Raw genomic sequence first — 26,930 nt, 5'->3', positions numbered from 1 at the left:
AGGGGAATCCCTTCTCCGCGACATCAGACCGGATATTTTCAAGACGATAGTGATGTGTATCGCGGACGATTTTTGTTATATAGTTACCATGGGTTTTGCGATCTTCGTAGCGCATATAATTGCAGCCCCGAAATACCTTGGTCTATTTTTAACCACGTCAATATGAAAGCAAGATTCGAAAACTAGATCAACGATTTTAATATGAACGCAATACGTTTTCAACAACATATATTTAAACAACGTCATTCATATTTGATACAGGAAACGAAAGACTACTGCGTTTTAATTCAATGGGACTATCGAAAACACATCGAGTTATCCATAGCTCGAGACAAGCGAAGTGCCAATATCAACAAAATACATACACACCTCCCCGGTTGAGCAAGATATCATAGTCGCCCTTGACCTCTGGAGAAACTATGACGTAATATGAACCTGCAAAACTATATCGCTTTATATGCTACTCAAAAGAAGTTAAAGATCACCCGATCCTGACATATCACTACAGTTAATCTGTCATGCCATGACAGTGAGTGAGTGAGTGAGTGAGTGAGTGAGTGAGTGAGTATAGCTTTACGCCGCTTTTAGCAATATTCCAACAATATCACGGCGGGGGGACACCAGAAATGGGCTTCACACATTGTACCCATGTCGGGAATCGAACCTGAGTCTTCGGCGTGGCGAGGGAACGCTTTAACCACAAGGCTACCCGACCGCCCCTCATGCCATGACAGCTTGAACGAATCGTGTTATTCTTTTCTTCTCTTGAGTACATATCAAATATTAGACCATGGTTTCGATGTCGGAATCACTAAGTCCCATCGAAGTACAGGGTGTATCAAAAACTTATTTCAAACAATAATTAATTAAAACTTATGAAAAATATGATAGCAGCTATTTCAATGAATACTGTATAATTTGTTGACCTTGCATGTCCTGTATATTTCCTTGCGTAGATACATACATAGAGTAAGCGAGTCTCTGTCATGTTCCTGTAATGGGTATGCGCTGGGTCATCTCGACATGTCTTTAAGTTGGGTCAACCTGACATGAGATAACATTACATCACATAGACTGTGATATATAGAAGTTATTATTTTTTGCCAACTGGATGACCCGGTGAAGGCGTCACCCTGTTGATGCTCATTCTCCACACCAAGTTCCCGTCGATACCTGTCATGCCCATCCAGTCTAACCAGCTCGTAAACCGGACCCATGTCCCGTAAAAGAAGGGGTTCGGTTTCTTGAGGTCGCAGTCTTTAAAGAACAGCGTAAGCATGTCGACCTCCCAGATTTCACAGCCGTTGCCGGGGAGATGAGTTGTGTGTGATGTCTGGGCCTGCACTGATAGTTTCTCCAGGTGAGGTACAGCCATCGAGAAGACGTTGTCTTTGTTAAAAATGATTTCTTTGTCGCTTGCAAACTTTGGTACGCGAACGGTGGCATTGGTGAACGGGTTTTTGAAATATTTCAGTTCCTTCAGCGTTATGGGATCACAGAAGTCTCCCGATACCCTGACATTCAAGAAAATGTCTGGAAGTCCAAACCCAACCGCAGATGCCTTGAAAGTACCTGTTAACTTAAACAATTCAATGGACTGTTTACCTGTAATTTCACTATAGATACTTCCATTGAAGAAGACGTCGGTATTGTCTTTTGTGAACAGAGGTTCGACTCTTGGGTCAAGGCTGTTGGCCTTGGGGGTCACGTGGGTTGAAATATTGACCGTGGGGAGAATTATATCAGGCAGGCCCTGTTTTCTTCTACTGTCTATTACTTGTTTGATAACATGCCACGTTGTTTCCGGAATTGGATTAAATACGCTTGGGGGTTCAAGGAACTGGGGGAAATTGGACTGGACGAAATGAAGAAGATCTTCGGATAGATCCTGGAGGCCATTGAGACACTTCCAGTTGGTTGTCTGGTAATATAAATGCCCGGGGGTGTCACCCATCTGCATCCAGGGGAGGTATTGGGCGCGCCTGAACCACGCACCCGTCATGTTCAGGGAGGAGATGTTAGTTGTGGTCAACACGTCGTAGTCGGAAAAGTACTGGAACAGTTCGTCCGCTTGATAGAGGGGACCTGCCGAGAACTCTTTATAATGAGCCGGGTCCAGTTCGTTCGGGTACTGCAGGAGGATGTCAGAGGTAAACCCAAACCCATGTCCTGGGAATCGAACCGTTGGAACTACTTCAGCTCCGTATGTGAAGTTCATGTCCACGGGGTCGTTACGGACGTGGAAAATTTCGTTGCTGTTCTGAGAATATGCGTTGTGCCAGATGTAGATTATCTCCCCTGTTACAATATGTCTGTACACGAAGACTTCTCGTGTGAGCGAAAGGTAGCCGTTTCCGGTGTGGACCTTCCGGCCGATATTGTAGCCTTCAAAATAGAAGAGTTTTTCCAGCTTTTGCGAAGGTTGTCGGCCAAATATTGTTCCGTTTCCGTATAGGACGTCCACGTCAGCCGGGTTAGAAGATCCAATGACTCGGATAAGGCTGTCTATGTTTGTCTTCGGGTCGTTGATGTCAAACGCTGCTGAGATGGAATATGTCACAAGGAGTAGAACAGGAAGTGACGTCAGACATTTCAGAATAGCCATCTTGCCTGCCTGAAACAAAACAGTTGATCTTACATCAGACAATTGAGTACAGACGATGAATGATGATCTATGAGTTGGGCAAGTCGTGGGCGTCTCCTTCATTAGTGAAACCATGGGTACGGATATATTGTTGATAAACCAAGAATCATATACGGAGTTAATCTGGGATTCGAATCCACTATATGCAGCTCCTGGCATGTGTAAGGGACGCAACTGGGCCAATAAGACCAACTCAACCTTCCAATTTACCCGTAAAGATGTGATGCATAATTTATCTATTCTGTTTTTGCACCCAATACCCCACCACACACAGACACAGACACAGACACAGCCACAGACACAGAGCCACAGACACACAGACATACATACAGACACACACACACACACATACACACACACACACCTTTCCGGCATGATACCGTGTGTCTGTGTACCTAAGCCTGTCTACTCACCTATCTTAAGTGACCTCTTTAGTTACTACACTGAGTTGTGTTGTCCGACCTTTCAAATCACGTCGTATACACTACTGCTGACCTACATATCCCTAAGATAAATAATCATAGACCACTATAGGGTTCGTCTCAAAAGATAAATGAGAGTTTTATACCTACATAAAACTACACACACGTACCCGTCGGAGTGAACCATGTTTTGCTCGTGCTTAGCTCTGCATTAGCAGGTCAGGTTTCCCCTATATGCTACTGTGTGCACGTGCATCATGCGCTGTTTATGCATGACGTGAAATTTCACAGTGATTAGATGTTGCGTTCAGATGCAACACAACGGTATTGTGAATGTACACTTGAACGATAGCTTCATTCAAATCTTTAGTTCCCATATTTATTGTCGGTGATATATATAGAGAGCAATGAGCCTCAACCTCCTTTTTGACCGCAGATACCCGGGTAGTACATAGTACATTGTTGACAGTGTAAAGAGCCCGCGACATTTCATAAGGGACCGTCTCAAAACCTTTAACACATATTTAGTTCCATTGCCGACATTGTGGAATGCAAGGTGAGTGAGTGTTGATTGGTGTTTACTATGGGTAGTTTACTGGGCCGCTCTTCTCATTTCACTTCAAACTTACATCATATGTCAGTCACATGTCTGCACTTAGATCATTTCATTAAATACAAAGGTAAAACACTAAGCCCTAATAGATTTGGGTGAATTTTATCGACAGCCTGAGATTATGGTGGAATAATATTCTTACGCACAAAATAGTGACGTCACAGATGCGTATACAAAGTGAGGATTTCCTTGTTACATTTTTCTGACACCATCACAGGAATGATGACGTCACTGAAAATTTGAATTTGATTTGAGATTGGTTTGTTAACACATAAAACATACAGTTTTAGCGAAGCATGCATTTTGGGAGAAGTAAACAGTTCTTTCACCCATGCCACGAGAGAGTGCCAAAAGGCAAAATTTAAAGCATATCATAAAATCTAAACAACATATGTTATATGAAAATATATTGAATCTAAATTCGGGCCGGTCGGGTAGCCTAGTGGTTAAATTTGATTCTGTATATTTAACCTACACTCATTCCTGCAACAGTTTCTTAAACTGTAACCTGTAAATAAATTGCTTCAATGAAGTCTGGGGTGGGACATGAATTTGCAACCATACGACCCCAACCATGTTTGAAATGTAGAAAATTTATGCCGAAAGCATTTTTTTATGATTTTCAAAGATAATATGTCTCATACGCACATCAGCAATTGGGTATTATGCGCTTTTGTAAAGTTTTAAATCACGTCTTGTTTTTTTAAATAGAACCATGTGGAAGTATTTTATCAGTGCTGACTCAGCGCCAGTTCGTTTTGGAATATAATATCAATAATTTATGATATTTTGAATTTAAAACACATATTATAGAATCTACTGAGACATATAGTTTCTTTTGCACTTCAGGTTATTTATGCGCTGTTGAGGCCCATATATATTCCATAGGCAGGAAACAGTCCCTGTTTCAAATAAGTATTAAAAAGTGATATAAACTATTTCTACGCTTCTCTGAATGTAGAGAATGTGTTCCGAATGCATAAAAACCTCAGGAAACATTTTCCGAAAGAGCTTAATGAGTTTCTTATCCTTCATAAAACGGATGCCATCTGTTATCAGATTAAAGCATTCACTTTAGCCCAACCTCTTTGTATTTTCTAGGAATAAGGTATGGAAAAAATCAATTCCAAATAAAAAACACACAATTATTTATAAGGTGGATTTAACGCCAGCACTCAAACTGTACCAATAAGTCGGGTCATTCCGGAACAGACCGGCGGTCATGCAGTTTTGGGACAACAACTTGTGGTTGACAAGTCCCGAATGTAGATTAGACAATGCTGGCGAGTTCGAACTGGTAGTTTTCCAAGCCCTTATCGTCATAGATTTATGGCGTTTACTTTTATTCCCAGATCGTTTCCCCCAGACTCCGACGAAGAATTAAAATTACAAACATCAGCAAAAACACCCCCTTGAAATTATAAACATTTCTGCGTCCTATTCCATTGCAGAAATTACCTATCTTTGGATAAAATAATATTTTACTTAAAAAAAACAGATTTCAAAGTGAAATTAAACGAAAATGAAACACGTTTTTAGATCACATGTCAAAAAGATTTATATAGTACCACCCAAAATGAGAACAACACTATGACGACATAAGACCAGCAACGTCAGCTGGGGACGACGCTTATTTGTATTGTGTATACCTTAATTCATCCATGAAAGGTCATACGCATTTGTCACGGAGATCACCACGACAAATATCGACCCGAGTGGAACGTCACGGCTATAACAGCAAGGACTACCTACCTGACTGTTGTGTTCGCCAACTCACCCGCAAAATACCCTTTAGAGAATGCACGCTGGTTTAAATAGGCCCACTATAATCTGTTTCATAATTTGTCCAACACACCTGAGTGTAGCTTATCACAAACGATATCTGATCAGGTTTCACCGACGTAATGTGACCACACAGCCCAGCGTCGTCGACTATTAACAACTATTAAATATACTCAACAATAAAAGTTCCTGTGACACCAATATTTTTTCAAACAAGTAAAGTTTGGTTTTCAATATTGTTGTACATGAATGGAATCAAGTCACAAAAAACGCAACTGCTACAGAAAATCATGCATTCCATCCAAAAGTTTACTTTTATGCGAGCCCCATGCATTTCACTACCCAAGAATGGGTTTAAAAACATGTGCGTTAACGGGATTCCATATGCATTGCTGACAGCAACCACTCAGAAAAACAACAAAATTACGCAATTATTCAACATTACGAAATGCCACGCCTATCCGAAAATGAGCGTCTGCGAGCCATTGGTATGCTTGAAGCAGGATCGAGTCAACGTGATGTTGCAAGGCAATGTAACGTCCACAGAAACACCATTTGGTGTTTATGGCAACGTTGTCAACAGACGAATGCAGTAAGAGACGCAGGCCACGCGTAACTAATAATCGACAAGACAACTGGATTCGAACAACACATTTACGAAATCGATTCCAGCCAGCAACAGTGACTGCATCCCTGGTCTTCGACGAATATCTTCACAAACCGTACGTCGTCGCCTAAAATGTGCAGGGATTGTCGCCAGAAGACCCGCCAGACGTCCCATTTTGACAGGAAACCACCGTCAAGCACGTCTACAGTGGTGCAGACTGCGTCTACGCTGGACGGCCATGCAGTGGGGACAAGTTCTTTTCACTGACGAGTCTCGTTTTCACCTCAGCCAAAGCGATGGACGGATTCGAGTGTACCGACGTCGAGGTGAACGTTACGTCAATCATTGTGTCATGGAAGAAGATCGGTTCGGGGGCGGCAGCGTTATGGTATGGGGTGGGATTACAGCAAGACAGAGGACCCGTTTGATAGTGGTAGAGGGAAATCTCAATGGACAGCGCTACCGCGATGAGATCATCGGTCCTGTTGTTCTACCGTTTTTGTGTCGTCATGGCCAAGTCATTACCTTTCAACATGACAACGCCCGGCCTCATATTGCTTGACTTGTTCAGGATTCTCTTCAACAAAAGAACGTAAATGTCATCCCCTGGCCGGCTCGCTCCCGATCTCTCACCAATCGAGCACATGTGGGATGAGATGGATCGGCTCCTTCGACGTCAACCACGTGTTCCACAGACACTCCAGGAACTTCGAAACATGCTCCAGCAGATATGGACAGATATCCCACAGGACTTTGTGCGACGCCTGGTCCATTCCTTGAGACGAAGATGTGTTGCTTGCATCGCAACCAGAGGTGGACACACACGCTTTTGATTTGTAAATTGACATTTTGGCATGTTCATGTTTTTTTTTATGAAATCATGCATTTTCTGAAGTGAGTAAATTTGGTAAAAAACATAACTTTGCATTAAATCTTATTCAATGTCACAGGAACTTTTGTTGTTCAGTATACTCCCATCTTACAATAAATTCTATATTCCAACAACTTATCGCTGACGTATTTTAATAGATTACAGAGTGAGTGAGTGAGTGAGTTAAAATATAACGCCGCATCGGCATTTTTTCAGCCATACAGCGACGAGACACAGTTAATATATTCACAATCGAGTAATTTATTGAAAGTAATATTTAACAATATATGAAACATGTTTGAGCATACTATAATTATTTAAAACAGTTTTCAGAGCGACAATTAAACCGGTTTAGGGTTTTGGAAACCGATTTCCGTTCTCGAGCTGAAATCTATTCAAATTAACGCGCGATTAAGTATAATGTCGGTATTTTTGAGGTGTGTGATAACAGGGGAAAGGATTTATAGGTTTTAAAAATAGTTTATGATTTGTAGACAATCGAAGATGTAGAATTGGGCTTTAAATCAGACAGCGGTTGGGGATCGAATCCCGGACCTTCCGCTCTCCCGGCAGGCGCTCTATCCACTAGACCACGGAGACTTTATAACAAGGATTTGTTTTTTGTTTAACGCCGCACTCAGCAATATTGCAGCTATATGACGCCGGACTGTAAATAATCCAATCTAACGATTGATATCAAGGGCATCGATCTACGAAATTGGGAAACGATGACATGCATCAACCTAGTCGGCGAGCCTGACCACCCGATCCCGTTAGTTGCTGACCACACAAGCATAATCGCCAGGGGTTACCATTCTTGAACCCTACTTTGAATGTATTGAATCATACTATCTCTATGCCAGAGGGGGCACGGGTGGCCCAGTCGTCTAAGGCGCCGCGATTCGCTGTGCAGAGTTGCGTCCCTTGGGCACGCCAGAAACCTATGATTGTGGGTTCGAATCCCGGTTCACCCCAATTATGTTTCTAGGTTTGTCAGCACCATACCCGTGCTCGTGGGTTTCACCGAAGTGGTACACGTCTGAGACCTGCATCACTTCGGGCTTTCCTCACACATTAAGCTGACACGCCGCGATATAACTGTAATACTGTTAAAAGCGGCGTTAAACCCAACTCACTCACTCACCATGCCAGATATTTAAAAACACACGACTAACTTCACGTCCTCCGTGGGCGGTCGGGTAGCCTAGTGGTTAAAGCGTTCGCCAGTCACGTCGAAGACCTGGGTTCGATTCCCGACATGGGCACTATGTGTGAAGCCCATTTCTGGTGTCCCCCGCCGTGATATTGCTGGAATATTGCTAAATGCGGCATAAAACCATACTCATTCACTCACTCACGTCATCCATGTATGTCAGTGATAGATTTGAAAAAAACCAAAAGCATTTTAAGTATCGAGGTTGTCACAATTGCACTGTTTATTTGTCCTTTTAGTCAACCAGTTCAAAGAGCATAATCCTTGACACCCACTGCACGACAACGTACCGATTGTTGCTGGAAAGGTTTGTCACTAATCTAGTTTGACTGGCCGCGACTCGGTTGTTTACAGGTCGCCGTGATATAACCAAGATATTACTTATTGTTAAACTAGTTCTCCACCCAGTATTCTCTCCCCGTACATGTGTACATTTGTACATGCAATCGTCATGATAATGACACGTGACGTGATGACGAGAATCACGCCCCGTTCAACTTCCCGTGGACTCATAGATTCTCATAATCGGATATTATTTAGGTATACATTTTAACCTTGCCGATGTTTGGCTGGACACAAGGAGATAGCATACCGTTAATACTATATTAAAGCGTATCGAGTCGTCGCTTTGTATTACACAATATAGAAAACGTAACAATTATTACTTTCACATTTTTATGCGACTTGAACATAACAACTCGTTTGGAAATTTGGGGGCACGATTGAGGTGAGGTGAGGTGAGGTGAAATGGGGTTTAACGTCGCGTCCAAGATTATTGCACTTATATAGCGACGTGCATGCACGTGTGTGTGTTTGTGTGGCTGCTTGTACTAGTCCGGACTGATGCCGATTTATAATGCTAGCTCACTGAGATACCATGCCGCAGTTGAACATGAATACTTCACTCAGACACAGTATACTGACTCCGAGCCGACCAGTCCTTGTTTTAGCCTCTTAATGCCGAGCGCCAGACAGGGTAACAACAAGTACCATCTTTTAACGTCTTTTGGTATGACACGGTCGGGGATCGAACCCCGGACCTTCCGCTCTCCGGGTGGACGCTCTACCACTTGACCACGGAGGCGGTCGGGGCACGATTGAACGTGGTATCGACGTATCACCATACTTGTGGGAAATACGGTACTCTTTTATTCAAATGTTGTTTGAATAAAGTGCATAATTGCTTCATAGACAAATAATAATCCATTAGTTTAATCGTTATAAACACCACGACCAGGTTTCGTGGCCAAAGGTCGTCACCTCGTGCCATTGGCACGGTGTCATCAAGCAGGCGTTGCATGATTTTCCCGTGCACGTCAACATTTGCGCGGAGTGTCAAACTACCGGTCGCTCATTCGATCAGAGCCCAGCGAAAATAGGTTGACCCCCAGTATCTTTTTGAGGTGTTTACAGTATATTTTTCACTTATTATATATTATTCATCTTTTGCTATATATACTCTTAAAAAAAATGTAATATAATGCGATTGTTTCAAAATAGGACACAGAAACCATAATTGAAACACTGTTTGAAGATCAATGTACACAACGTTCAAAACATTTATCGTGTCAGACAGACACACGTACACGATACAGTTAATGTCACAGGGGTACAGAAAATGTAAGTATCGGTTGTGCCCACCACGTGCATCAATCCCCACTTGACACCGACGACCCATAGATGCAATTAAGTTGTCAAAAAACACGCTGTTGGATGTGCTGCCTTTTATGCTGAAGTGCATCAAGAAGCGCTGGAAGTGTTTGGGGCGATGGATTCCTTCTGCGAACGCACGTGTGAGTAGGAAACGGGACTCGTCAGTAAACAGTACATTTCTCCACCTTACACGTGCCCATCTAACCCTCTGTTGGCACCAAAGCAGACGGTCCGCCAGATGACGTGGGGTCACTACATGACATCGAACAGGTCTTCGTGCAAAAAGTCCAGACTCCATCAGTCTGTTGCGTACCGTTTGATCTGATATTCTGCGTACCCCAGGGATCTGTGTGGTTGTAGACGTGGCTGTGGTAGTGCGGTCTCGGAGGTGTCGCAGCCGGATGCATCGATCTTGTGCTTGGGTTGTCACCCTTGGTCTGTCGTCAACTCTGTTGGTGTTGTTGTATCGGGTCCACAGTGCGGAGATTGTCTGTCTGGATACGCCAAAGTGCCTGGCCACTTCTTGCTGAGTTGCTCCAGCTTGTAATCTCCCAATGGCGTTGTTCCGTTGAGCTGCATTCAGTCATGGCATTCTGTCAGCGCCTTTACTGCCGTTATAAGGAGTGTATGAACAGCCGTTGATGTGGATTTTTATACCCATTCAGCAGGGGGGCTTGCATGCCTAAATGCAGGATCCTGTGCTGCACGTTTTTTACAGGCGGTTGCGTTGAGATAAAGCTGTAAAATTGACCCCCAAACGCTACGTTTATGTGCTTTGCATGTGTTTTCGCGAGTTATAGACACATCATCTTTCGGTTTGACTTATTTGGTTCTCATTTAATGTAATTATTTTAGATATTTGGCAAAAAGTGGCTTTACATCTATGTCAAGTTTCTTTTTTTGAAGAGTATAGGATCATTTTTTTTCTTTTAAAAAAGGCAACAAAATAATCTCAATTACGTATAGTTGGAAAAATAATGGATTGGACAATTTCGTTTCACCGATTCCTATCAAGTGACAAATATCGGATGTTTGTTATGAAGATTACCTACCTACCGAGTATATGAACTAGAACATTGCGATAATAATCAAACAGGCTTGCCGGGACAGATAATGTCATCACACCAGGCTATGATATCTCACACCAGAATATGTATATCTCATACCAGAATATGAAAGGATCGGGCCTTGATTATTTCAAATCAGAATATGAATATCTCATACCAGAATATGAATATCTCATACCAGAATATGAATATCTTACACCAGAATATGAATATCTCACTCCAGGCTATGATATCTCACACCAGGCTAGGAATATCTCATACCAGAATGTGAAAGGGTCGGACCTTGATTATTTCATATCAGAATATAAATATCTCATACCAGAATGTGAATATCTCAAACCAGAATATGAATGTTTTATTCCAGAATATGAATGTCTCATACCCGAATACGAATATCTCATACCCGAATACGAATATCACATACCAGAATATGAATATCTTATATTAGAATACAAATATCTCCTACTAGAATATGTGTATCTCCTACCAGAATGTGAATATTTTATACCAGAATATGAATACCTCATACCAGAATATGAATGTATCATACCAGACTATGAATATCTCACAACAGAATATGTATATCTCATACCAAAATATGAATATCTCACACCAGACTATGAATATCTCACACCAGACTGTGAATATCTCACACCAGAATGGGTATATCTCATACCAGAATATGAAAGGATCGGGCCTTGATTATTTCATATCAGAATATGAATATCGCATACCAGACTATGAATATCTCACACCAAAATATGTATATCTCATACCAAAATATGAATATCTAACACCAGACTATGAATATCTCACACCAGACTATGAATATCTCACACCAGAATATGAATAACGCACATCAGACTATGAAAATCTCACACCAGAATATGTATATCTCATACCAAAATATGAATATCTAACACCAGACTATGAATATCTCACACCAGACTATGAATATCTCACACCAGAATATGTATATCTCATTCCAGAATATGAATATCTCACACCAGACTATGAATATCTCACACCAGACTATGAATATCTCACACCAGAATATGTATATCTCATTCCAGAATATGAATATCTCACACCAGACTATGAATATCTCACAGCAGAATATGTATATCTCATACCAGAATATGAATATCTCACACCAGACTATGAATATCTCACAGCAGAATATGTATATCTCATACCAGAATATGAATATCTCACACCAGACTATGAATATCTCACACCAGACTATGAATATCTCATTCCAGAATATGAAAGGATCAGGCCTTGGTAGGCTCGGGTGGTCAGGCTCGAGACATCGGTTGACAGTGTTTCATAGTACCCCAACGGATCCTTCAAGGTTATTACAGATATGGACTTTGAACTGTTATTATTAGTTGGGTTATTAGCCTTAGTCTGACAATATGTTTTATAAACCCAGCATACTATATCTTACTCAGACCTAAAACCAGTATAAAAAGCACAAATGTTCCACTACATTTCCAATTTAACACTAAAAATTATGGCTTTTCAAGAGGGACCTTATAATTCAAGGCCTTTCCAAGTCTGTACAAACCTTCTTGCTCATGATATCAATCACTTGATCGTATGGTCCCAAACTCGATTATTTACAGGCCACCTTCATGGAGCTGGAATATTACTGAGCGCAGAGTTAACATCAACAGAATTTAGAACAATCAAGCGCGGATAGAGCTTTATGGAAATTTAGAGATGCATTTGGAGGCCATAAGTAGACAGCGCACGATGAATGCATTTTAACGGGAAGCAGGTCCGGTTATTCACCAAATGATTTAATCATAGTCTTGCATATGTCTGAATATGCTCGGTGATTCTGCAATAGTTCGTGCTGTATTTACATTTCACACTGGGAGCTTCAGAGGGCATATATCTAAGGGGATATGCATATATATTATGACGTCATCCTACTGTTCTATTTGGTATTTGGGGGGCCGGTGGCTCGGTCGTCTATTTTGTTGCAAATCGCTGTGCAGAGTTGCGTCCCTTGGGCACGCCAGAAACCTATGATTGTGGGTTCGAATTTCGGTTCGCGGTTATGTTTCTAGGTTTGTCAGCACCATACCCGTGCAGGTGGGTTTCACCAAGATGGTAAAAGTCTGAGACCTGCATTACTTCGGGCTTTCCTCCCACATTAAGCCGACACGCAGCAATATAACTGGAATGCTGATCAAAGCAGCGTTCAATTCCTAACTTACTACTCCCTCTAAGTGGTATTTTACCAGGAAATAATACATACTGAACAATTGGACACCCCTACATATTCAATGACTCTACTCAACGACCCAAGTCACCAACCTGACCACCCATCCATTTGGTCGCCAGCATACCAGGTTGTAGGGGACCTAAGTTTAACCCATATTCCCTACGGTGACTATCGGCGCTTGAACCCGAAGAACGCTTATGTGGTATTAAAAGTACTCACGGAAATGAAAAATAACTGTTTTTCGACCTCAGATCTTAAATTATTGCAGTTAATATACAAAATATGTAAATATTCAAACAACTAAATTAGTACTAATTGGGCCGTGGCACAACTACAGCGTATCAAATGTTTTTATGCCTTTTTACACGTAAAAGTGTGTAAAAATGTGAATAAAACAGACTATTGTGAAACAGGGCATAACCATGTGTAAGTAGATCAAGGTGACCTATGACACCTTGACGACAGGTGAGAACAGGTGCATAATGCCTATAGTCTGTTTCTGCTATGTCAATTTGGACTTAGTTTTATTTTTGAATGTTGAAAGTGCCGACAAATTACCTCCTGTAAAGTACATTTGGTATTGTTCACTGAGATCAAACTAGCAAATTTTGTTATTTCGTATTTGCAGCTACGTAACACTTTGTGTCGATTTTTAAATTGAGAAAAACAGTTTTTTTCATTTCCGTGAGTACTTTTTTTTTTAACTTCAGCATCACTTACCAACAAAGACAAGACAAGCTTCATACGTGGAAAAACCCAGTCCCCGAGAAGGAAGTAGTGACGGTACAACTACCCCATCACGTGCTCACCCAGCCAAGGTTTATTTGCAGTCCGCATCACGTGACCAGGAGGTCATGTTTCGCTTGTTGTCTGAAGATAACACTGACCTACTGATTATCCATTCACGTGTGTGTGTGTTTCACTACAGTGAGAAAATAATAATTGTATAAAAAATGCCCGGCGCCTGCTCCACAAAGCAACCTAAGCACTTAGATGATGGAAACTCCCATACTTTTCAATTAACATAGGCTTTCGATAGTCGCTGAGCTAACATCGCTTTGTGACCCAGGCCAGTGCGTAAAGGTCGACAATCGTGACGATCCGTCAGCCGGCTAACGTTACATTCACGTTGTGTCTGTGAGCGGGTTTGTGAGCGGATATTTTGAAATAGGTCCAAGGAATGGGACTAAGGAATAGGACCAAGGAATAGGACCGATGAATATAACAGAGGAACAGACTAAGGATAAGGATAAAGGAACAGGACCAATGAACAGACCAAGGGACAGGACCAGGGAATAGAATAGGGATTAGGACAAAGGAATAGGACCAAGAATAGTCCTAGCGAATAGGACCAAGGAACAGTCCAAGGATTAGGACAAAGAATATGACAAATGAATGGGACCAAGGAACAAAATAAGGAATAGGACCAGAGAACAGACATAGGAATAGGACCAAGGGACATACCAAGTAATAGGACCAATAATAGTACTAGGGAATAGGAACCAGGAATAGGACCAGGGAATAGGACCAGAGAAAATACATAGGAATAGGACCAAGGAACAGACTAAGGAATAGGACCAGAGAACAGACATAGGAATAGGACCAAGGAACAGACTAAGGAATAGGACCAGGGAATAGGACCAATGAACAGACCAAGGAATAGGACCAATTAACAGACCAAGGAATGGGACCAGGGAATGGGACTAAAGAATAGGTGAGGCGAGGGTGATATAGGGTTTAACGTCGCGTCCAAGATTATTGCACTTATATAGCGACGTGTCCGTGTTTGTGTGGCTGCTTGTACTAGTCCGAACTGATGCCGATTTATAGTGCTACCTGACTGAGATACCATGCTGCAGTTTAAAATGACTACCCCACTCAGACACAGTATACTTTTATTTTAGCCCCTAAATGCCGAGCGCCAGACAGGGTAACAACAGGTACCATCTTTTAATGTCTTTTAGTATGACGCGGCCAGGGATCGAACCCCGGACCTTCCGGTCTCCGGGTGGACGCTCTACCACTAGACCACGGAGGCGGTCCCTTAAGAATAGGACCAAGGAATAGGACCAACAAACAGACTAAAGAATTGGACAAATGAATAGAACCGATGAATAGGACCAAGGAACAGAAGAGGGAATCGGACCAAGGAATGAGACCAAGGAATAGGACCAAGGAATAGGACCAAGGAACAGACGATGGAATAGGATGAAAACATGTGTGATATGATCAAGATGTTTCCGTAAGGGTTCCGCGTAAGAATATATCCCCAATCTATGAATGTCGTATCGTGGGTTAGGCTCGGTGATGTTGTTTATTTGAGTGTCATAATATTATTGAAGTGGTTTCCACCATAACAATATCAATGATCCAGACAAGATTATTTACAGGCCCCCGTCATATAGTGTGTGTGCGTGTATGTGTTGTGAAAAGGAGCCTCATGCAACAATTTATTTTTGTGGCTGACAATTTCTTTTACCATACCTCCATATCAGAATGATGATATCTGACTGGTCAACGTAGTCTTTATAAAAAACTGTGTAACCCGCATTGGAGGTGAATGAATTTCTCAGCGGTTGAATAGATGTCTTATACCCCGCCACGAGCAAATCAGGCGGCACGTGGATTTCTGAGAGGCAGAATAAATCCCCTATACCCCGCTTCCATGCAAACAGCCGCATGCTTTTTACGAGTCATTAGAAGTCACATGCCATAGAGCAGCTGTTTTCTATCATTTTTTAAAATTTGTTTGAATAATTTTTACAATGTCAGATTAGAACATGTCGGTAAGATATATTCGTTGTAGCAGGATGATCACTCGGTGTACAGCCTCCGGCTCGTGGCTCGGGACGCATAAAACCCCATGAACCCCTGGTGATCCTGCTACAGCTTATATTATTCTAAAGTCTGAAGAATATCGATTGGTCCCCAATAGGTTGAGTTTGATATTGGAGAAGGACGGTATGGCATCAAAATAAAACCTGACCGCAGAGTGTAATGCCTAAAGAACAAAGAAATTCGCAGCACAAGTTTTAATGTTCTTCGTCATCCTCGTACATCCTCGTAATGTTGCAGGTTTCAAAAGCTTTTAACGTAATGGACAAAGGGCAAACACATCTAAAAATCGCTCAAGTTCAATGACACGTCACATTAAAAGCGTGTATGACCACTCCCTGCTGCAAGACACGCAAAAATTCTGCGGCGCCAGTCGTCTGAAGACGTCACGTGGAATACATGGCCATTCTTCCTAAATGGCCTGGATCAGTTCTTGTCGTTTGGTTGGTGGATGTGGTCTCTGTCGAACACGACGACCCATGACACCAAAGAGGTTTTGTCGCCTTTGTGAAAGGCATTCGAATAAGAACCCCTTTTATGTAAGAGGTCTGTCTTAGATATACTCAACGACACAGCCGGGGGAGAGGACTCACCTCACACCTGACGCTATGGTAGCGGCAGATCGCCTGAGCTGTACAGGTTAAAGATCACCCAGTCCCATGAATAGCCCTGGGTGGTCAGCTTGAGACAAACTGGATAGCATTGAGTATGGGATCTTTGACGACCTTACAAAGAAACATACAGAAATGTTACAGAAACTGAAAAGTGAAAATAACATTCGGTTACTATAAGAACTGCAAGCTTATCGTCAATGTTGAAGAATCGTCTGCTAGCCAGCCAGATAGACAGAGCGATACCAACATACCTTTCGACCACGAACTCACCGTAATAAGAAGGATGGTGAGAATAATAACAGATAGGGGCGTGGCCCCTCCCAGGCAGAGTCTCGTATCAGTGTCCTATTGTGAATATCAATGGACTGTGTTCTAAGTTGTGCGATACTGTTGTTTTTTATCAATTCGAGCAAATCATCACATTGTAGGACTCATTGAGACCTGGCATGATCACACTTCAAGAACCGGTTCAGTTTGTTTCTTGTTTAACGCCGCACTCAGCAATATTCCAGCTATAGGACGTCGGTCTGTGAATAATCGTTTATGGACCAGGCAGTCCCCTGATTGAGCATCGGCCTCAATGATGCGTGCCTGACCACCCGATCCCGTTAGTCACCTCTTACGACAAGCATAGTCGCCTCTTTCGGCAAGCATTGTCGCCTCTTACGACCAGCACGGGTTGCTGAAGACCTATTCTAACCCAGATGATCACGTATAGAGTGAGATTACATTTTAAATGATATTCCAAGTCACGTTGGTTCCGACAATTGTTCCTATATACATGATAACCGTGACATGACGACTAACACATAGTCTCAATATCATGAAAAGATGTTGCGATTCAGATGCAGGTGTGTGTGACTGGACATTTGTTTGAGCAGTGGGTATAAGCGTCACTGATTACATGATGGCTTCAAACTCCTTGTTCAGGTTGTGTCATGAGTTCGATATCATTACGAGGTCAGAGTCTGATCTTTTACCTGTTTGATTGATGTACATGTCAGTCACGAAGCTCAGGATGCACCTGGCGAGAGGTAATAGCTTGAGATGTAAGTAGGACAGGGACAAGGTCCGTGAATTCAGGGACAATCTTCTTTCACCTGATATATCTGGATTGCTTCATAGCTTTTGAGACAAAGTTCTTTCTGGGGTTAATAATGCAGCAACATCTCTTACAAATGCAATTTCTCATTTGCACAGCGTATGATATACACAACCGACAATTTGTATGAAAACAAAATTTACAATCTTCTTTTTGGTATGGGTGAGGAGAAGTGAGTGAGTGAGTTGGGTTCAACGCCGCTTTTAACATTATTCCAGTTATATCACGGTGTGTCAGCTTACTGTGGGAGGAAAGCCCGAAGTATTGCAGGTCTCAGACTGAGGGGAGGTGAAATGGGGTTGAACGTTGCGTCCAAGATATAATATAGCGACGTGCATGCACGTGGGCGTGTGGCTGCTTGTACTAGTCCTGACGAATGTCGATTTTATAGTGTTAGCCAACTGCGATTCCATGATTTAACATGACTATCCCACTCAGACACAGTATACTAATTCCGAGCCGATCAGCTCCTTAGTGCCGAGCGCTAGGCAGGGTAACAACATGTACCATCTTTTAACGCTCTCCGGGCGAAGATATTGTTGGGATGTTTCTGTCATTTGAATGATGAATCAAGTATTTGCATGCCAGAAACAAGTACAGTTGTACTATACAAACTAAAAAAAGAAATTACTACGAATATGTAAAAAATAAAATATTTTCAAACCTCGAACTCCAAATTGTTCTGGAGCAGAATGTGAGGTTTTCTTCATCTAACAATTCTATTCCAAACATGGCCATGGACTTGTGGTATACACACTTCAAATATACATGTATATGCATATACCACAACATGTAATGATGGATTTCATTCTATTGATCATGATATCGAGGACAAGATAGACAAAGACATCCCAAGTACACTTGATTCTCCTATTACAAGAGATGAGATTTATGCAGCAATTACAAAACTAGATCCTTTATCTTACAGTCTACTATTGCTATTATTATTACATAAAGAGGTAAATTGAATGCATGTCTCATAGACCTTTCAAAAGCCTTTGACTTCGTAAATAGTGCAAAACTGTAATGCATTTTAGGTGAAATGAGGTGAAATGGGGTTTAACGTCGCGTCCAAGATTATTGCAGTTATATAGCGACGTGTATGCTAGTCCGGACTGATGCCGATTATGGTGCAAGCCCACTGAGATACTATGCCGCAGTTTAACATGAATACTCCACTGAGACACAGAAAACTGACTCCGAGCCGAACGGTAATTTTTTTAACCCCTTACAACAAGTACCATCCTATTCACGTCTTTTGGTATGACGCGGCCGGGGATCGAACCCAGGACCTTCCGCTCTCCGGGCGGACGCTCTACCGCTGGACCACGGAGACGGTCTTTGCTGCATTTTATGGCTAAGAGGAGTAAGTAGTAACATTTTAAATTCAGTCAAAGCTCTCTGTACAAGTATTAAAGCACGTGGCAAATTTAATGATAATTTTTCAACATGTTTTGATCGTCCATTGGGTTTACGACCAGCTTATGAAATCGGAGCACGTGGCGTACCAGGAATTCAGCTTCATCCTGAGCTTGCACAGCTATTTCTTCTTTCATCTGCTGATTATATTGTTGTTGATCACTCATAGTGAACTATGTGAAACATAGACGTGCTCTTGCTCAGTTTACAATGGGTTCGCGTCCACCCGGAGAGCGGAAGGTCCGGGGTTCGATCCCCGGCCGCGTCATACCAAAATACGTTAAAAGATGGTACTTGTTGTTACCCTGTCTGGCGCTCGGCATAAAGGGGCTAAAACAAGGACTGGTCTGCTCGGAGTCAGTTTTCTGTGTCTGAGTGGGGTATTTATGTTAAACTGCGGCATGGTATCTCAGTGAGCTAGCATTATAAATCGGCATCAGTCCGGACTAGTACAAGCAGCCACACAAACACACACACGTGCATGCACGTCGCTATATAAGTGCAATAATCTTGGACGCGACGTTAAACCCCATTTCACCTCGCCTTAGATCGGGTGCTAATAAACTACGAATAGAAACTGGCAGGCATATTGGTGAAGCTAGAGAGAACATGTAATGTCTGTAAGCTTCCATATACAGATGACGAATATACCTACTTATTCATTTGTCATAAATATCTAGGATTGCGACGTCTCTACATTCCACAAATATAATATGCTTATGTTAGTAGGTCTTCATTATAATATACTTGCTCACTCTGTACTTCACCTATGGCCTATGTTATGTTTTGAATAAACTACAACAGCGATCTGATTTGACATCGCTTTTTCATCACAGGAGACACTACACGAGATGGCGCCACGATCGAGCCAAGAGAAGTAAGCTGGTAATGGCAAGGATGGAAGCTAGGCTTTGATGTAGGCTAGTGGACATTCTTGCCCCGGAAAGACGACACTTGACTTTTCCTTGCATTTGTTTAGGGCAAGGTTACCTCTTCGCTACCACCTTGTTTGATAGTGATTTGTAAACACATGCCTTTAACGCAAGTGCCATCTGAAGTTAACTGAGAAAGAAATATTTGAAATGCTGGACTTCCTCATTGATAACATCTACATAAAACTTGGGGGTCAGACATTTAGTCAAGAAGGGGCATCCCCATGGGCACCAATTGTGCCCCCCTTCTTGCGGATCTGTTTCTTTATGCATATGAGTCGGAATTTCTTCTTGAATTGGCAAAGTCAAAACAAGGTAACTTATACTTCAGGTATATCGATGACCTGACAATGTTCAATAACAAACAGAAATAGAAATAAAATCAGAAATAAAGGAGACCAGTGAGACCGCCTCGTCTGTTTCATATTTAGATCTATGCATAAAGATTCAGAGTGACAAAACACTCTCCACAAGACTGTCTGACAAGAGGGATGACTTCAGCTTTCCAATTATCAACTTTCCCTGTGTCGAGCAATATTCCTGCAGCTCCAGCTTTTGGAGTTTACATTTCAAACGAGCATGCTTTTTCGACCAAGATTTCACAGAAAGTCATACGACTCTTGCTAAGAAGGTTTTTTTTATCAAGGTTACAACATTCAAGGCCTCAGTAAAGTTTTAAAAAAGTTTTATGGTAGACATGTAGACATGGTAGACAAATTTGACGCATCAGTGAAAATATGATGCAATTCCAAAATTTTGACTTGTACCATATGTTCCAGTGTTTTTACAGGTGAACAATTGACTTGCCTTTGCATGTGTTTGTGACGGGTGCCCCCGGAGGGGAAGGATACGCTCACCTTCTTGCGAACACCTGGTATCATCACTATTTGATAGCGACTCACAAACACATGCTCATGATATAGTCGGAATCGTAGTGTCTATTGGATATGGAAAGAGCTTTGTCGCTTTATTTACTTGATGTAGTATTATTGAATCACATTTTGATATTATGACTATAGAACAGGTTTTGTCGCATTTAATATCAGAGCCTTGTGGTCCCATTGTTAATTTCTCCACTTTAAAAAAAATCGTCAGGAACATATCAACAATATAAATTTTAGTCCACAGTTGTTAAATTTTGGGTTGCTGTAAAACAATTTATAAATATCGCCTGTCTGGGCGTTTGGAATAACCACAAATAAAGCTTCAAAATAACCACAAAGCGCTTAATAGAAGTAGTTGTAGTCCCAGATGTGACGTCACGCTACACCCTCTGGGGGTTTCTGCGAGGTAATGCGATACTGCATCACACGACTTCAATGTCTACCATCTATGACGTCACGCTACACCCTCTGGGGGTTTCTGCGAGGAAATGCGATACTGCATCACACGACTTCAATGTCCACCATCTCTGACGTCACGCTACACCCTCTGGGGGTTTCTGCGAGGAAATGCGATACTGCATCACACGACTTCAATGTCCACCATCTCTGACGTCACGCTACACCCTCTGGGGGTTTCTGCGAGATAATGCGATACTGCATCACACGACTTCAATGTCCACCATCTATGACGTCACGCTACACCCTCTGGGGGTTTCTGCGAGGAAATGCGATACTGCATCACACGACTTCAATGTCCACCATCCATGACGTGGTTTTTTAACCAGCTGGAAAGTTTTATTCAGCCCCTAACACCACAAACGCATTAAATATCGCCCGATTCTAGTTTCAGCTGATGAAATATATAGAAGGAAATAGAAAACATTTCAACACTATTCGCTGCATAAACAGACCATGATGTTTGCTTACTGACAGCAACCTGCTTGGAAGTTTATGAAGTGTTTTCACTGTATGATAAGTCTTCCCGTTTTCCCTGTCAATTATATTTCCCGAAAATTTGCAATTATGCAAATAGTCTGAAACCAGTTGAAAGCATGTATGGAAAATCACATTTGTCAGCAAATGCGCCCAACACATGGCCTTTTTTTATCACCAAAGCTATCATTTTAGAACATTTTATCTTGATCACTAACTTCCTTCGTTGTTTCTCATCTCCACTATCTTGTGTGCATTTTCGCATATCCATGTACTCAATGTTGATATGAATCAAATAATGACAAGATCTTTCATTTTATGTGAATCAAATATTCAGAAATTTATTGAAGAAACAAATCACATTTGCCACTATCAGAAAGAGTCCATTTCATACCTCGTCCTTTGTGTCGCTCGTATCATTGATGAAACTGAATGCATCCAGACGTACATCGTTTCTTTGAAAGCGGCAACCATTATTATTTGGATTCCACAATGCATTTTGTCTGAAGTCACCTAGAGGACATTTCTGGTGTGTATAATCTCAGACAAAATGACTTTTTCCTCGGATTATCTGGATGAGACTGTGATCGAATAACCAATCCCTTAAACGACTGGGTCACTTGTGACCCTAAATCACGAGAAAGTGATACGTGAATTAAGGTTATTTGTCAATTGAATCTGTTAACTTTATTGGACTAGTTGTACTTTTCTTGTCTCGCGAGACATTGTGCTAGTGAGCAACGTTCCCGCCGTCCATTAAGATGGCGGATGCTGTCATGTTGTCTGCTGACGATGTGCACAGGAAATCCACAAGGCCGCATACCTGAAACAGACATGCGCTTGTCCAGTCAGTTCTGGGTCAGGTCAAGGTCATGGCTACCGTTGCAAGGCTGATGGCACATTAGGTTTACAGGAAGACCTAACATCAGCCCCAAATGCTTTCTAGCTGCAAAATATACACAATGCAATATATATGGGACGACAATAATTGATTTTTTGGTCACACAAACATTGGCTTGGCAGGCATACGTTTTATTAGGAGAAAGATATACGGGTATACAGAGTTTTCAATGTATAGCTAATTGACTTGTAGATTTAACTGGGTAAAATTTACTTTTGAACGAAATGCGCATGATGAGTTTTTAAATGTCAAACCGAGGCGCAGTTTTATATTTATGTTCTATTTTCCAATTGTAGAATCTGTCGGTTGAATCTGTAAAAAAAACTGGAGGCGTTTGCAGACACTTGCCAATACAGAAGCAGCCCCTTCACCTCCAGGTCCACAGAACAAGTCTGAACATGCCAGATACTACACATTATCTCAATGACCTTGACCTTAATCTAAACAACTTCTTTAGATCCAACAATTATCAAAGACTCAGAATTGAAAAGTAAAATTGCAACAGTAACTACAATGAATGACACAACCATGTTTCACAATAACCTCAAAGATGTCCTTGACCTTTGATAGACAAGTGACCAATATTTCATGTCATGGGATATGGAAACATACATCAAAACATAACGTTTCAAGCTTGTAGATACAACTGACCATAATACAACCATGTTTTGAAAAGGTTGCTGCCCTCCATCGCTGACTTATTGACCAAAACCTTTCCATAGAACGGCCCATACCTTAAAGAGGATATATACTAGGTTCATTGATAAATACATTGAGAACGTGTAACCGCAAACATTTTACAGGCTTTTCTATCTGGTAACCCTGATATTTGACCTTCACATCACATGTGTCAAAATACTTCTCTGAGTACATGAAATAAGCCTGTTGTAGGATATCCTCTAATGTCAATACTAATTGGGCTTTCCATGCTGACAATGATATAAGCAAGTATAACAAACACCTGAACTTTGACCTTGACCTTTGACGCATCGTAACCAAAACCTTCAAAAAATATAGCCAATCCTGGAGGAGGTACATGCATCAATCAATAATACATGCATGAATATGTTTTGAGAAATTGTAACCAGAAACATTTTTTCGAGACCTTGACCTTGAACCTTTTCATTACTTTTGCCCAACGAATACTACAGGGCCATTTCTAAGAAGCCCGTGGAAGAATAGTCTCTGAAGTCAATAATCTTTGCGTAGGCATTAGAAAAAACCCATCGGAAACAAATCTCAAAAGCAGTCCCGTTCGACGGGACTTGTAATAAAAGTGTTGCATACCTCGGCCACAGTAACAGCTTTCTTAGTTGGGTGCGCGTTGGTGAAATGTTCCTACAAAGAAAACGGTCTGTCGTCAAACATTGTGGAATGAGAATCACAAGAGTTATAGTGCCGTCTACTTGATATTCCTGGGGTGTTTAATAAAATGCAGTGTAATCCGAAAATGATGTAAAGATATAATTTGATTCCTCCTTTTCAGTGCCATCTTTTAACGTCTTTCTGTATGAAGCTGCCAGGGGATCGAACCACCGACCTTCCGCTCTCCGGGCTGACGCTCTATCCACTACACTGCGGAGGTGATCGGAAACATATGCACTCTCACTAGTTCTTCATTATATACGAGATAGAAGCAGGCCCAACATGGTAATACACGTTGAAAACATTGTGACATTAGGCGGCCATCTTGAAATTTGGCGGCTATCTTGGATTTTCATGTCACTAACGTTATATGTCTCATTGGTGGTGGGATAGCCTAGTGATTAAAGCGTTGGCTCGTCACGTCGAAGGCCCGGGTTCGATTCCCCACATGAGTACAATGTGTGAAGCCAATTTCTGGTGTCCCCTGTCGTGTTATTGTTGGAACATTGCTCAAAGCGTGGTAAAACCATACTCACTCACTTATATTTCCCAATCTAGGTACCAACAGAAATACAAAATTAATGTAAAGATTCATGAACCATTTGTAAAGCACACAATCCTAGAAAGCGTGTTCTCCGCTGTAAAATAATTAGGATATATATGTTAGATCACGTGATCAAATGATGAATTTATTCCCTGGATAACAACATATATTAGTGCTTTAATGTTAAGCTCGATGTATATATTCAAGAAAACGTTTTCACCCTCGCAGCCTGGAAACTGATCCCCTTTTCTCTGGACAAATCATCCATCTGCCGAATAGCCACTGGAAATGAGATACGTCATGAGATACGTCATAAGATACGTCATACGTGTGAGCCACATGGGACAAACGCAGAACATGAAATCATCAAACGAAGGTTTTCCAACAACAAGCTATGGATCAGCTCGATGAATAAGTTTTAAATTCAGCACAATCACAGCGACATCACGGCTTAATGTGTATGAATGGTTCAGTACTATTCCAGCTGTATCATGTCGATCTCTAAATGTTCGAGCCTGGATGAAGAAAACCAGAGGCTGAAAACATGAGCAACGATCTACGTCATCGATGACACACAATTAGCCAAATCACGGCCTGGCCATCAAACTGAATTCAGACCCCTCAACTTCTAACAATGGGGTGTTGTGAATATATTCTCTCACGGTTCCCATCGGGGGATGGTGACAAACAAACCAGTGATTGATAGTAGGATCACTATGACGCCATGTCACTCATCCGATCACTATTTCAGTCGCCTCTCATACAATGCAATATGTATAACATTAATCTTACCGGGTCAACTGAAACTTCAAGAACAGAAATGACAATATAGCATTCTTTAACATATTTTCCGATATCCCGTTATTTAGGACGTACTTGGAGCGTCAACGAACCCAGGGCATATGGCGTTGCACGTCACGCCGTATTCAGCCGCCTCAAGCGCCACGCCCTGTAAAGAATGAGTAAGTTCCATGTGTTTGTTTATTTGTTGTTTAACGCCGCACTCAGCAGTATTTCAGCTATATGACGGCAGTCTGTAAATAAGCAAGTCATGACCAGACAATCCAGTGATTGACATCATGAGCATCGATCCACGCAATTGGGATCGATGACATGCATCAACCAAGTCCACGAGTCTGACCACCCGATCCCGTTAGTCGCCTCTTACGACAAGCATAGTCGCCTTTTACGGCAAGCATGGGTTGCTGAAGACCAATTCTACACCGAATCTTCACGGTTGAGTTCCATTGGAAAAAAGGATAAAATCAGGTTTGGTTAATTATCTAATTTCAGGAAATCATTTACAAAAACAATCTTAATTCTAAACGCCCCTACTTATATATGTGCGATTGATCCATTCATTTAAGAAATTTCTAAAAAGAAGTAATCAGCGTATATCGACTGCCAGAAAGAATTATATTTACTCTTATCTGGCATAATGCATTAGCTTTCTTTCAGCAAAGGGACACGGGTGGTCCAGTCGCTGTTGAGGGTCCCCGTTTGCCCTGATAATTTTTTTATTTATTTATTTATATATTGGGGGGGGGGGGGGGGGGGGGGGGAGGGGTCGCGCCCTTTTAGAACTGCAATATTATATCATACGAGCGTGTAAGCTTCTGCAACACAGGGGATTGTATTACACTTGAACTTTTTTCAGGTTAAAAAATCTGAAACGGATCTAAACGACGTGAATACTTGCACGAGTACAGGCCATCGCAACAAATATATCTCAACACGTCTTGGAACAAATTTACCGTTCGGCCTTGACATTGGGATGGTGTCTGTTGACCCTGACCTTGATTTGGGGGTTTATATGTGGACTACTGACCTTGGTGAAGCCGACAAGGCCGGCTTTGGCTGCGGAGTAGGGAGCTTTGCCCTGGGTACTGATCACCGCCATCTGTGACGACATGTTGATGATGCGACCCCAGCCTGTAACACACGTCATACGTCGTCACGGGGATGCCGAGAGATAAACGTCAGCCAGTATGGTGACTGGATAGATGGTTTGTGGAGTGGACAACTCTGTGATTGGATTTATTGGTGTGTGTGTGTGTGTGTGTGTGTGTGTTGATATATGGATGTGTGTGTGTGTGTGTGTGGATATATGGATGTGCGTGTCTGAGTATACATAGGTGTTTGTGGGAGGATATATGGATGTGTGTGTGTGAGAGAGAGAGAGATGGATGTGTGTGTGTGTGTGTGGATATATGGATGTGCGTGTCATAGGTGTTTGTGGGAGGATATATGGATGTGTGTGTGTGAGTGTGTGTGTGAGTTTGTGTGTGTGTGT

General features: G+C 41.8%; 2 protein-coding genes across 6 annotated transcripts in view; both read right to left on the bottom strand.

The window, feature by feature from the left end:
• Positions 1–246: 246 nt before the first annotated feature.
• Positions 247–5,564, bottom strand: LOC139448374 (uncharacterized). 2 transcript variants are annotated; one of them, XM_071229914.1, is made up of 2 exons: positions 5,535–5,564; positions 247–2,614 (listed from the first exon to the last, which is right to left on the bottom strand). In XM_071229914.1, the coding sequence occupies exon 2, from the start codon at positions 2,603–2,605 to the stop codon at positions 1,094–1,096; it is 1,512 nt and encodes a 503-aa protein (XP_071086015.1). In that variant the 5' UTR covers positions 2,606–2,614; positions 5,535–5,564; the 3' UTR covers positions 247–1,093. The 2 variants fall into 2 exon arrangements, with proteins under 2 accessions (XP_071086015.1, XP_071086014.1); XM_071229913.1 differs by lacking the exon at positions 5,535–5,564 and adding an exon at positions 5,432–5,446.
• A 16,638-nt stretch (positions 5,565–22,202) lies between these two features.
• The window catches only part of LOC139448375 (D-beta-hydroxybutyrate dehydrogenase-like), a 33,777-nt gene continuing 29,049 nt past the window's right edge, over positions 22,203–26,930 (bottom strand). For 3 of the 4 annotated variants that reach the window (XM_071229917.1, XM_071229919.1, XM_071229916.1), the window contains exons 5-9: positions 26,466–26,569; positions 25,514–25,586; positions 24,858–24,919; positions 24,016–24,066; positions 22,203–22,650 (exon numbers count right to left, since the gene is read on the bottom strand). In XM_071229917.1, the coding sequence (XP_071086018.1) occupies positions 22,558–22,650; positions 24,016–24,066; positions 24,858–24,919; positions 25,514–25,586; positions 26,466–26,569 (383 nt within the window). In that variant the 3' untranslated portion in view covers positions 22,203–22,557. The remainder of the gene's footprint in view (positions 22,651–24,015; positions 24,067–24,857; positions 24,920–25,513; positions 25,587–26,465; positions 26,570–26,930) is intronic. The other variant, XM_071229918.1, reaches the window with a different exon arrangement.

This window comes from Haliotis cracherodii, unplaced genomic scaffold (assembly GCF_022045235.1).
Source record: "Haliotis cracherodii isolate W230 unplaced genomic scaffold, xgHalCrac1.p SCAF_7, whole genome shotgun sequence".
Lineage (NCBI taxonomy): Eukaryota > Metazoa > Mollusca > Gastropoda > Lepetellida > Haliotidae > Haliotis > Haliotis cracherodii.
Note: the sequence above shows the minus strand (reverse complement) of the source record. Positions and strands in the feature narration are given on the sequence as shown.

Excerpts from the sequence above, each read along its gene's own strand:
- LOC139448374 (XM_071229914.1), bottom strand. The coding sequence starts at position 2,605 with ATGGCTATTCTGAAATGTCTGACGTCACTTCCTGTTCTACTCCTTGTG.